The following is a 13,037-nucleotide window of genomic DNA, read 5'->3' on the forward strand; positions in this document are numbered from 1 at the left end:
TCCAAGCATTAGTTTTGCACACATAACACTCCTTGGGCTAAAAACGGCCATAGCGGTCACAAATGTGATGATTGTGATGATCATGATCATTATCTATTATCTTTAACCACAAGGTGTCAGTGTCTGTAGTAGTGTGTCAGTAGTGAAATCCATATAAGGACACACAGAGACAGGAAGTGAGATCAGATAGAGTTCATGTCAAGGACAAACCTTTGTATACCTGTTTGATTGAATAAAGAAGCCTTGGAGTCAAAGTACTTGGTCATCATTGAATCAACAAACAGAACATGGTACCAGGAGTAAAAACCCAACTATAAAGCAAAGAAGAAATTGCGACAATCAACATGGATATAGATAAACCAGAGCGTTTGAAGCTGACTGGGAATGTCGACAGCAACTGGCGTGCCTTCAAACAGCAATTCCAGCTGTATATCGCAGCTATGGGACTGGAAGAAAAGTCGGATGCAAGGAAAGTAGCATTACTTCTTACAATGGCAGGCCCACAAGCTATTGAAGTGTACAATACGTTTGTCTATGACGTGCCGGATGACAAAAGTAAATTGGATAAAGTGCTCGAGAAGTTTGATGCACATTGCTCTCCAAAGAAGAATGAGACATACGAGAGATATGTATTTCGTTCTCGAGTGCAGCAACAGCGTGAGCCTTTTGACAGTTTCCTCACTGATCTGAAGCTAAAAGCTCAGACATGCAACTTTGGTACTCTGAGGGACTCCATGATACGGGACCAAATTGTTTTCACTGTGGAGGATAAGAAACTCAGGGAAAGGCTACTGAGGGAAACTGAGCTGACGTTGGATGGAGCAATAAGGATCTGTCATGCAAGTGAACTGTCCCAAATGCATGTAGCCTAAAGACATTCAGTGAGATGGGGACATACGGCGCAGCCAGCGTAAGTGACATTCAGTGAGATGGGGACATACGGCGCAGCCAGCGTAAGTGACATTCAGTGAGATGGGGACATACGGCGCAGCCAGCGTAAGACATTCAGTGAGATGGGGACATACGGCGCAGCCAGCGTAAGTGACATTCAGTGAGATGGGGACATACGGCGCAGCCAGCGTAAGTGACATTCAGTGAGATGGGGACATATGGCGCAGCCAGCGTAAGTGACATTCAGTGAGATGGGGACATACGGCGCAGCCAGCGTAAAGACATTCAGTGAGATGGGGACATACGGCGCAGCCAGCGTAAAGACATTCAGTGAGATGGGGACATATGGCGCAGCCAGCGTAAGAAATTCAGTGAGATGGGGACATACGGAGCAGCCAGCGTAAAGACATTCAGTGAGATGGGGACATACGGCGCAGCCAGCGTAAAGACATTCAGTGAGATGGGGACATACGGCGCAGCCAGCGTAAGACATTCAGTGAGATGGGGACATACGGCGCAGCCAGCGTAAAGACATCCAGTGAGATGGGGACATACGGCGCAGCCAGCGTAAGACATTCAGTGAGATGGGGACATACGGCGCAGCCAGCGTAAGACATTCAGTGAGATGGGGACATACGGCGCAGCCAGCGTAAAGACATTCAGTGAGATGGGGACATACGGCGCAGCCAGCGTAAGACATTCAGTGAGATGGGGACATACGGCGCAGCCAGCGTAAGTGACATTCAGTGAGATGGGGACATACGGCGCAGCCAGCGTAAGACATTCAGTGAGATGGGGACATACGGCGCAGCCAGCGTAAGACATTCAGTGAGATGGAGACATACGGCGCAGCCAGCGTAAGACATTCAGTGAGATGGGGACATACGGCGCAGCCAGCGTAAGTGACAGTGAGATGGGGACATACGGCCAGCCAGCGTAAGACATTCAGTGAGATGGGGACATACGGCGCAGCCAGCGTAAGACATTCAGTGAGATGGGGACATACGGCGCAGCCAGCGTAAGTGACAGTGAGATGGGGACATACGGCGCAGCCAGCGTAAGTGACAGTGAGATGGGGACATACGGCCAGCCAGCGTAAGTGACAGCGCTGTGTGCGTCATTTCAAGAGGAGGAAAAAGACGCATGCAGACGCGCCCTGCACAGCAGCAAATGAGCGACGCAACATTCCACTGCAAACGGTGTGGTTCACAACACGGACCCAGACAGTGTCCAAACGGTGTGGTTCACAACACGGACCCAGACAGTGTCCAAACGGTGTGGTTCACAACACGGACCCAGACAGTGTCCAAACGGTGTGGTTCACAACACGGACCCAGACAGTGTCCAAACGGTGTGGTTCACAACACGGACCCAGACAGTGTCCAAACAGTGTGGTTCACAACACGGACCCAGACAGTGTCCAAACAGTGTGGTTCACAACACGGACCCAGACAGTGTCCAAACAGTGTGGTTCACAACACGGACCCAGACAGTGTCCAAACAGTGTGGTTCACAACACGGACCCAGACAGTGTCCAAACAGTGTGGTTCACAACACGGACCCAGACAGTGTCCAGCGTTTGGTAAGCAATGCTCTAACTGCCATGGCAAGAACCACTTTGCTAAACAGTGTTTCTCAAAAGGAAAAGAGAGAAAGAAAGGGAAAACTGTAAATATATAGTGGATGACAGTGATCAAAGTGATGATTTGAGTGACACATTTTTCGTTGGCATGGTGAACTGTGAAGATGAGCCTGTAAAAGAGGTTAATGCTATTAAGCAAGATAAATGGATCGCACCACTGCAGATAAATGGAACTTTGGTCACTATGAAACTAGACACTGGTGCAAAGGCAAATTTAATCAGCATGTCAGATATCAAAGAAATGAAGGAAAGGCCAAAAATACAGAGAAAGACACTTGCACTGAAAGACTATAATGGAAAAGGAATTGACAGTCTAGGAACATGTAAACTGAAAGTCACTGTCAAAGGCAAAGTGCACCACCTACTGTTCTCTGTTGTGGCTGAAGAACGTGATTCACTGCTAGGTGACAAATCCTGTGAAAGTTTGGGCCTAGTGAAAAGAGTGTATCGCATCAATACAGCTGTAAATGCACTAAGTGAATCTGTGGACTCCATTGTAAAGAACTATGCCGAAGTCTTCAGTGGTTTTGGTTCATTGCCATTCACATACAAAATACAGCTGAAAGAAAATGCATATCCAGTTGTGCATGCCGCACGTAGAGTTCCAGCTCCACTCAAAGATGGTGTAAAGAAAGAGCTGGACAGGATGACAACATTGGGAGTAATTAAAAAGATTGAGGAACCAACAGATTGGGTCAACTCCATGGTGTGTGTAAAGAAGACAAATGGAGACCTGAGATTATGCATGGATCCAAAAGATCTCAATGAGAACATTAAGGGGGAGCAATATCAAATTCCATAACGTGAGGAGATCACGAGGGAGATGGCGGGTGCCAGATACTTTTCAAAACTTGATGCATCACAAGGTTTCTGGCAGCTAAAATTAGATGAGGACAGCACCAAATACTGTACCTTTAATACGCCTTTTGGGAGATATTGTTTCCTAAGACTCCCATTTGGAATAATCTCAGCTTCTGAAATCTTCCACAGAGCAGTGGAACACATCATTGAGGGACTAGAAGGTGTGAGATGTTATGTTGATGACATTGTCTGCTGGGGGTCCACAATCCAGGAACACAATGAGCGGCTGATAAAAGTGATGGAGCGAGTGCAAAAGTATGGGCTAAAACTCAACCAAAAGAAGTGTCAGTTTGGAGTTCAAGAAATTGTCTTCTTGGGAGACAAGCTCTCTGCACAAGGTGTTGAGCCTGATCAAGAAAAAATAAATGCCATACAGAGCATGCCAAGGCCCACAGACAAGTCAGGTGTGTTACGAATAATGGGCATGCTAAATTTCATTGGCAAATTCATTCCCAATGTATCAGTCAAAACATCCTGCATTCGTGAGCTGCTGCATAAGGAAAATCTGTTTAAATGGACAGCCAAACATGAGAGTGAGTGGGAGAATCTCAAAAATACACTGACCACTGCACCTGTATTGACTTTCTTTGACCCAAACAAGAGGATCAAGGTGTCAACAGATGCATCAAAAGATGGAATCGGTGGAGTGCTCCTACAGGCTGAAGGTGAGCATTGGAAACCAGTGGCCTATGCATCCAGAACTATGACAGAGACTGAATGCAGATATGCTCAAATAGAAAAAGAGTGCTTGAGCTTGGTGTTTGGTCTAGAGAAGTTTCACAGCTACATATATGGGCTACCCTCCTTCACAGTGGAGACTGATCATCGTCCATTAGTAGCAATTATCAAAAAGAACTTAAATGACATGTCACCAAGAATTCAACGTCTCATGATGAAGTTGCAGAGATATGATTTTGAGCTGGTATATACACCAGGAAAGCACCTGATACTTGCCGACGCTCTCTCACGAGCACCCACAAGGAGGTGTGAGAGTACAACAGATGAAGATGTTCAATGCCATGTGAACATGGTTTCTGCTGCACTTCCAGTGTCAGACAAGAAGTCCATGGAGATAGCTGTTGAAACATCAAAAGATACAGAGCTGCAGCGTGTCATGAAGAACATGCAGAATGGATGGCCTGTAGGTTCTTGCCCACTGTTCTACCACGTCAGAGGTGAGCTCAGTGTTGTTGATGGGCTGGTGCTGAAACAAAACAGAATTGTCATTCCACACAATTTAAGACAGGATATGCTACAGAGAATCCATGAAGGTCATCTCGGTGTCGAGAAATGTAAAAGAAGGGCGAGAGGCACAGTGTACTGGCCTGGAATTAACAAAGACATAGAGAGAATGATCAGCAGATGTGAAACATGCCAAAAACATAGAAACAAGCAAACCAAAGAGCCTATGGTGCTAGCTGATGTGCCAACAAAACCATGGCAGAAAGTAGGAATGGACTTGTTTCATCTGAAGGGGAAAGATTATCTTGTTGTCATTGACTACTATTCCAACTTCCCTGAAATGGCATTACTCTCAAACACATCATCAAGCTGTGTCATATCGCATGTAAAATCCATCTTTTCCAGACAAGGGATACCTAATGTGGCCCAGAGTGACAACGGACCTTGTTTCAATAGCAAGGAGTGGCAGAGATTTGCAGAACAGTATGACTTCAAGCATGTGACATCTAGTCCTCTGTATGCACAGTCAAATGGGAAAGCTGAAAAGGGAGTCCACATTTTAAAGCAACTGCTGAAGAAAGCGGCTGACAGTGACTCAGACCCTTACCTAGCTTTACTCACCTACCACTTGAATGCGGACTGTCACCTGCTGAGCTGCTGAACAACAGAAAGCTTCGTACTACATTGCCATTCATCTCAAAGCCAAATAAACATCTGGAACTGAAACTGGAGCAGAAGCTACTACAACAAAAGATGAGGCAGAAGTCATTCTATGACAGAGCAGCAAAACAGCTTCCACCACTGTCAAGCAATGACACTGTTAGGATTGAAGAGCCTGGTGGATGGAAAACAAAAGCCACTGTTCTTCAAGAAGTAGCTCCACAATCGTTCACTGTGAGGACAGAGGAAGGACAGATCTTCAGACGCAATCGCCGCAGTCTTCTTAAAACACCAGAGACTGTTGAGGAGCTCTCTGAAGCACCGAGTGAGACTGAGTCCATCTCTCCACCTATCACAGATACACAAACACATACACAACCCACACCATCTACTCCTGTACTTAGGAGATCCACAAGAGAAAGCATAAAGCCAGACTGATCTTGTGAAACAGATTGGTTAAAAAAAAAGAACTTGAAACTGCATAAAAACAAATTAAAAAAAAAGAACATTGTAAAAAAAAAAAGAAAAAAAAAAGCATTGTAAAATTGAAAATATTACCCAAGGTTTATTGCAGGAAAGGAAAGTCAAATTATCATGTATGCTGACTACCTAAGTGTATTCGTTTTATACTTACTCTATGATTATTGTTGCCTTGTGATGTGCTTAGAGAGAAATAGCATTATTGAATATATCACAGAAAGGGGGATGTGATGATCATGATCATTATCTATTATCTTTAACCACAAGGTGTCAGTGTCTGTAGTAGTGTGTCAGTAGTGAAATCCATATAAGGACTTAGGACACACAGAGACAGGAAGTGAGATCAGATAGAGTTCATGTCAAGGACAAACCTTTGTATACATGTTTGATTGAATAAAGAAGCCTTGGAGTCAAAGTACTTGGTCATCATTGAATCAACAAACAGAACAATGATGTCAGCACATTTTGGGCAAGTAGCTTTGTATTCCTGTGACTAACAGTCTAAAAGTGCTTTAGTTTTTGAGATACCCCTACCGGGCTTAGGACCAAACACAACATAGTTTTTGAGATACCCCTACCGGGCTTAGGAACAAACACAACATAGTTTTTCCTCATCTCTAAGGCCTCCCATACATGAAATGGATTCTTGTATAAAAATGTTTGACTGCAAAAGTGGTGAAATTGATATTTAAAGTTATACACCCCAAAGTAAAAATACAGCCTGTCCGTCTGGGGATTAAGGCATATAAACTAATGTAGAGTCACAATGGAAGCTCTGAGAGGTTTACAACTTGGCAGACTTGAAGCCAGGACATCCCTCTACATTCCAGAAAAATAATAATGTCAATATGTGAATGTAAATATGAGATATAGACATTTGAACACATACCTACAATAGGCGGAAATGTAAATCTATGTAGAGTGTCTTCTTTACTTTGTAGTGACTCTGACATGGATTGTCAAAGCAACACCTATGGGGCATGGAAGGTGGGGTTCTGCTGAATCCAGCAATACCAATTGTGTAACTGTAGCTTGAATACTCATGGAGTTATGGCACTAAACGTACATGGTTTCCCAAATGGGAGGAAATAAAGCAGTCCTAAATGAAATCTACAGTATCAAACAAATTAGTTTTATTTTGACTTCACTTATGCAAGGGTGGGGAAATTATAACAAATTCACTTGAGTAGAAGTCCCTAAAATATATGAAATGTCACAAAGGAGAAATTGTGAAAGTATATATGCAGCTCAACAATAGTAGGCTACAGAGAGAAATGCAGCCCTACATACCTAACTATTATTTAGCACACCTGGATGAGGGAAACCAAGCTCAATGTTATCCTCATACCAGCAAGTCATTCATTCATGTAGAGTTGATATAATCATTTAACATGTTTGCTTAAGGTAAAGTTGTATTTAGCTCCACCTCCATCTGCATCGTATTGCCTATGGCTTTCTTCATAAACCGACAGGTAAATCATTGCAAATATTTTGGAATATGAAAAGATCGGAATAATGGCAAATCAAGTAGCTATCTGACCTAGCTTTAAAGGTGTAATGCAACGGAAATGGTGGACATTTTATTTTGAAGTTTCAAACGGTTTCAAGTTGAAACACCGATCTGAAGTTTCTGAACCAATCAGAGCGTCGCATCCCTTCAGGCGATTGGACGGTAGCTAGGGTCGGTAGCTATGCTATACCAGCGCATGCTGTGTGTTTGTTTACAATTCAGATAGACGGCCAGCTGTACCAGTTTACTGTTATGTGGCTTATTTCTACCCTATAATGTTTTCAGATACATATTTTAGCGTGATGATTAAGTTGAAACCGAGTAATACACTCTCTGGATGTTATCTTGAATGGGAATAAAAACGGAGGATTTCTGTAATCAGTAGCAGCTGTGTTTGCCTGTTTGGACGGATGCGGAAATTTTCATTTTTATTGGCTTTTATCGATGTGGGCCTCGACACGTCATCACGCAGCACGTTTTCGTTTTCAGGAAGTAATAAAACATATATTTGTATGGACTTTTGATATAAAAACACACAAAAATGAGAATTTCCCCATTTTTTTGGCATCCATTGTTAGGTATGCCCATATGATGACCACGGAGATGGTCTAAAAGTGTGAAAAACGTATTTTTCAGTTCACTACACATTTAAGTTCCATTTAGTGTAACAGAGCATGTCCAGTAGCCATTGACAATAGTAGAACCCTGACACTGTAGACCTGATGGCGAGAAAAGGGCGAGGTCACGTGCACGCATTGGCCTGGGTGACAGCAGACTGCTGGGCGAGCGCTGGCGCTTTGGCATGGGGAGTCAGATCAACATATGGAATTAATTCTGTACTGGCCATATATGGAGCGTGTCTTGAGTATACAGGGATTAATGATGTCAGATCAACATACAATATGGACATATATGTCAGAACAGGTCAGCTCCATATATGGAGATCTAAGGGTTTGAGGTTTGAGGTCAGATTGCTGGCCAATATTGATGACATCAGGGATCTATGGGCATTCCCATATATGGGCTTAATATTGATGAGGGATCTCCATCCCTGATGATGTCATGTGATGTCACAAGGTGACTATAACTAACTGACTGACAGGAAATGTATGTTTTCATAGTAAATGTGACGTGTGGTCGGTATTACAACATGGTTAAAAAAACATCCTACAAATAGAAAAAGGAAAGTGACACGGTCCATAATGTCAAAACTTCCGCAGTAGAAGACCTTCAACACTAAATGTTGCTCAACAGAGAAATGATGATGATGTTCATAAAACCCTGGCTCCATATACCAACACTAAGCTCTCGTAACCTGATCGTATGAAGATAAATATACAATATATAACCTCTGACTGGGAGTTATAATGACATACTGAAGACTCTGAGCTCTGAGGAAGAAAGAAAATCTCATACAGTACATTACAATTTGTATTAGATTGAGCTGAAAGGTCTGATGTGGTATGCTCTGGAAGTGTGCCCATGGAATATGCACTGATAGAAGCTGCACGTCCAAGAAAAAATCACACCTGTGTGAACTGAGTGGTGTAAGGTCTTATATAGACTGATCAGCTGTGGTCTGACGTAATGTCTGACGTAATGAAATCACACCCGTGTGAACTGGGTGACCATAGCAACCATGCTCATTTTTTTGGTACGAACAGACAGACAGACAAACTAACAAAGCCAGTTGTAGGAGTGGTTTACACCACTCAAAAATAATAGAACTGTCCTGATTGTTATACATGCCCCTAACCCTTATAGGGTTGCATGTACAGCATGCATACCGGTATTATGTGCACATTATCAGTACTGTATATGTATGTGTATATACGCACCTATGTGCGCGCGTGTGTGGGTGTGTTTGGTTGTTTTTGAGTGGTGTAAACCACTCCTACAACTGGCTTTGTTGTGCAGAAAAAATGAGCATGGTTGCTATGTTCACCCTGTTCACCCGGGTGTGATTTCATGGCTTTGTTAGTCTGTGCAGAAAAAATGAGCATGGTTGCTATGTTCACCCTGTTCACCCGGGTGTGATTTCATTACGTCAAACATGATTTCATTACGTCAGACAGGCTATATAAGACCTTACACCACTCAGTTCACACGGGTGTGATTTTTATACTATGTATGCATTAGACTCTATGGCCATTTCACATTTATAGTTCACTATATTAGGACAGATTCTTATTTGTTACATTTGTCATTACGTGCGGTAACTGTGGTTAGTATTCACACAATCCTGTGTTAAGCAAAAAGCAACATTTGTTAACAAATGACAAATGGTTGCACAGGTATTTCAACTATTGGACAGGAAACTCCTGTGGGAAAATTCCGTAATGTAAAAAAATCACATTATTGTGGACAACAATGGAGCAGCAGCTTATTGTGTTTGTGATAATAGCTTTCACTATTATTATTATTATTATTATTATTATGAGTTGTTGTTCCCACTTCCCACCAAATAGGAGTGGACACACAGAATGAGCATATATAGAGATATGTGAACAATGGATTATTACTGGCAACATTATTACCTGCTCCATTCTAGACGACTTGCTGGATCCGTGGCAATAAGCCTATCTCACAGAATTTCCCCGCCCCCCCTAAATACGCCCCGCTTTCGGGGTTAGTGGTGATAGCGTGACGTCACTCCATAGACACTACATGTTAACCGAGGTAATTTAAGAAGTCTACAACTTTTGTTTTCTCAAGGTAAGGTTTGTTCTATCTGTTCGACCTGATTTACCATCTTGTTTGCTTCATAATAATATCGTCACATTTTACATTAGAAAATGTACTTAGATTCTCCAGAGAAAAAAACGTGTAAATGCTCATGTTAAAGACACCACTATTTACCGGAAGTGGGCGTGGAAAGCGGGCTGTGAGATAGGCCTATTCGCATATAGCGGTAGTCAAAAAGAGACACCAACATTTATATTACATATCGGTATATATTACATGCCGTGACCCGGATCGGGTTTCCCCGTGGGAGGAGGTCAAAAGGGGGGTAAGTGTACTTGTAGCAGAGTGACTCAGAGCCTCAGCCTGAGGGCCTCAAAAGTATAATATCTCTCCACGTCCATAAGGATCTCTTTGGTCTAGTGGTTAAAGGTGTAGTGAAATGAAAAATACGTTTTTCACACTTTTAGACCATACCCGTGGTCATCATATGAGCATACCTAACAATGGATGCCAAAATTTGGCATCCATTAAAAAAAAAAACCTATTTTGTATTACTTCCTGAAAACGAAAACGTACTGCGTGATGACGCGTCGAGGCCCACATCGATGAAAGCCAATAAAAATGAAGATCACCCGTTTAATTCCCCATATGTGCGCATCCGTGCAGCACAGCTGCTATTGATTACAGAAATCCTCCGTTTTTATTCCCATTCAAGATAACATCCAGACAGTGTATTACTCGGTTTCAACTTAATCATCACGCTAAAATATGTATCTGAAAACATTATAGGGTAGAAATAAGCCACATAACAGTAAACTGGTACAGTTGGCCGTCTATCTGATTTGTAAACAAACACACACCATGCTGCTGCGTATAGCATAGCTACCGTCCCTAGCTACCGTCCCATCGCCTGAAGGGATGCGGCGCTCTGATTGGTTCAGAAACTTCAGACCGGTGTTTCAACTTGAAACCGTTTGAAACTTCAAAATAAAATGTCCACCATTTCCGTTGCACTGCACCTTTAAGATGTTGTACTTTCACGCGGGAGACCCGAGTTCGAATCCCAGGTGTTACATCGGTGCCGTAGCCCGGATATTACATTTTATATAGCGCTTTTATCCAAAGCGCTTTACATAGCTTGTGCATTACATTCACCATGGCTCTCTTCGCTGGGTGACAAGAAGCTGAAGGACAAATACAGTATGTAATATGCATGTTGTTCGTGGACAACAGCTCAACATTCAACACCATAGTCCCAGAAAGGCAGAAAGACATAAAGCTTCGAGACCTCGAGCTGCACCCAAGCATGTGCGACTGGATACTAAGACGTCCTGACAAACAACATGGCCAACACCATCACATCTGACCCCGTGACCCTCAGCACAGGAGCCCCCCCAGGGATGCGTGCTGGGGCCCTCTCCTTTACACTCATGACTGCATCGCCACATACAGCTCCAATGTCAATGTCATCCACATGACATTGACAGGCCTGTATGCTGTATGTTCATCGACGGCGTTTGCAGCGGAAAAGGTCAGTGAGTTCAATTTCCTTGGAGTACACATCGAGGAAGAAGGCGCTCAAGTAGGACACACACCACGCACGAGGAAAAAAGCTCGTTGGCGACTATACTGGCTTCATCGCCTGAAGTGGTTCAGCACAAGCACCCGCATAAACAACTTCAATAAAAGCTTTTTGTCAGACTGCGTCACTGCTGCCTGGTATGGAAACAAGGACCGCCCATGAACAGAAGAACCTCGAAGAAGTTCTAGCTAAAACAATGTCAGAAATAGTAGGGTACGTGTGACATAAATACCCAATCCTAGGATCTGGATTTTGGGAGACATACTGTGTACAGGGACTCACATTAAGCCATCATAAGACATACTTTATTTAACCCATTTTGACCTGGGAACGACTCTATAAATGTCTGTACAGTTTTCTGAAAAAGTTATGTTTCTATGTCAGTCGTTCTTTGATTTTTCAAAAATAGCAGACCTACAAGCTCGTAGCGCGCCACTCGGTGGCGCGCTATGAGCTTGTAGATCTGCTATTTTTCAATAGCAACACCAAAAGGGGTTCCCGCCCAAAATGGGTTAATTAATTTGCTGGCTGGCACAGCTGGGAACAAATGTATTCTTCCTATTGTACTCCTGAAAAGATGGAGGAATCCAGCAACATATGAGAAAATATGAGGTTCCTTTATGGCTTTATTACCATGATTAATAAATAAATGGGATATTGTATCATGTTTTTATTCATGCAAATGTAAAGATGGAACTTGTACTGTACTTGGGGTGTGTGTGGGTGGGTTGTTTTTGTTGTCGTCCTGTCTTTGTTTTTTGTCATTGTAAAAAAAAAAATCACACCCGTGTGAACTGAGTGGTGTAAGGTTTTATATAGCATGATCAGCTGTGGTCTGACGTAATGTCTGACGTAATGAAATCACACCCGGATGTGATTTCACAACTGGCTTTTTTTGTGCAGAAAAAATGAGCATGGTTGCTACGGTCATCCAGTTCACCCGGGTGTGATTTAATTACGTCAGAAATTATTTTGAACATAGCAACCATGCTCATTTTTTTCTGCACACAAAAGCCAGTTGTAGGAGTGGTTTACACCACTCAAAAAGCCAGTTGTAGGAGTGGTTTACACCACTCAAAAACAGAGCTGTAGAGCTTCAGATATATTGATGAAGAAAATCATGGACCAGTGTCTTCCATATGTCATCATAACGCTTAGTATAGTGTCATCACTTTCATTTAATTCAATTAAACACCGACTGGTGTAGGTTGCTCAGCAACATGATACATGATAAGATATCTTTAATTTGAAAGAAAGTATAATTTCTGTATTTGGAGCCAGGGTTTTCATCATCATCATCATCATCATCATCATCATCATCATCATCATCATCATCATCATCATCATCATCATCATCATCATCATCATCATCATCATCATCATCATCATCATCATCATCATCATCATCATCATCATCATCATCATCATCTCTCTGAGCACCATTTAGTATGTGTTGAAGGTATTCTGCTTTGGGGTTTTTTACATACTTTTTCTAAATGTTTACCACAGATGATTTGGATCCAATGTTTGTACATCACAATACT

The 13,037-nt window shown here is 42.6% G+C and overlaps 1 protein-coding gene across 1 annotated transcript in view; it reads left to right on the forward strand.

Annotated features, from left to right (window-relative positions):
* Positions 1 to 344: 344 nt before the first annotated feature.
* The window catches only part of LOC306924411 (immunoglobulin superfamily DCC subclass member 3-like), a gene marked incomplete at both ends in the record, with an annotated part of 56,138 nt that continues 43,445 nt past the window's right edge, over positions 345 to 13,037 (forward strand). The window contains 3 exons of the mRNA XM_079502906.1: positions 345 to 843; positions 3,505 to 3,555; positions 4,444 to 4,569. Coding sequence (XP_079359032.1) covers positions 345 to 843; positions 3,505 to 3,555; positions 4,444 to 4,569 — 676 coding nt within the window. The remainder of the gene's footprint in view (positions 844 to 3,504; positions 3,556 to 4,443; positions 4,570 to 13,037) is intronic.

The sequence above is a fragment of the Electrona antarctica genome (assembly GCF_951216825.1).
Source record: "Electrona antarctica genome assembly, chromosome: 6".
NCBI classification, from domain to species: domain Eukaryota; kingdom Metazoa; phylum Chordata; class Actinopteri; order Myctophiformes; family Myctophidae; genus Electrona; species Electrona antarctica.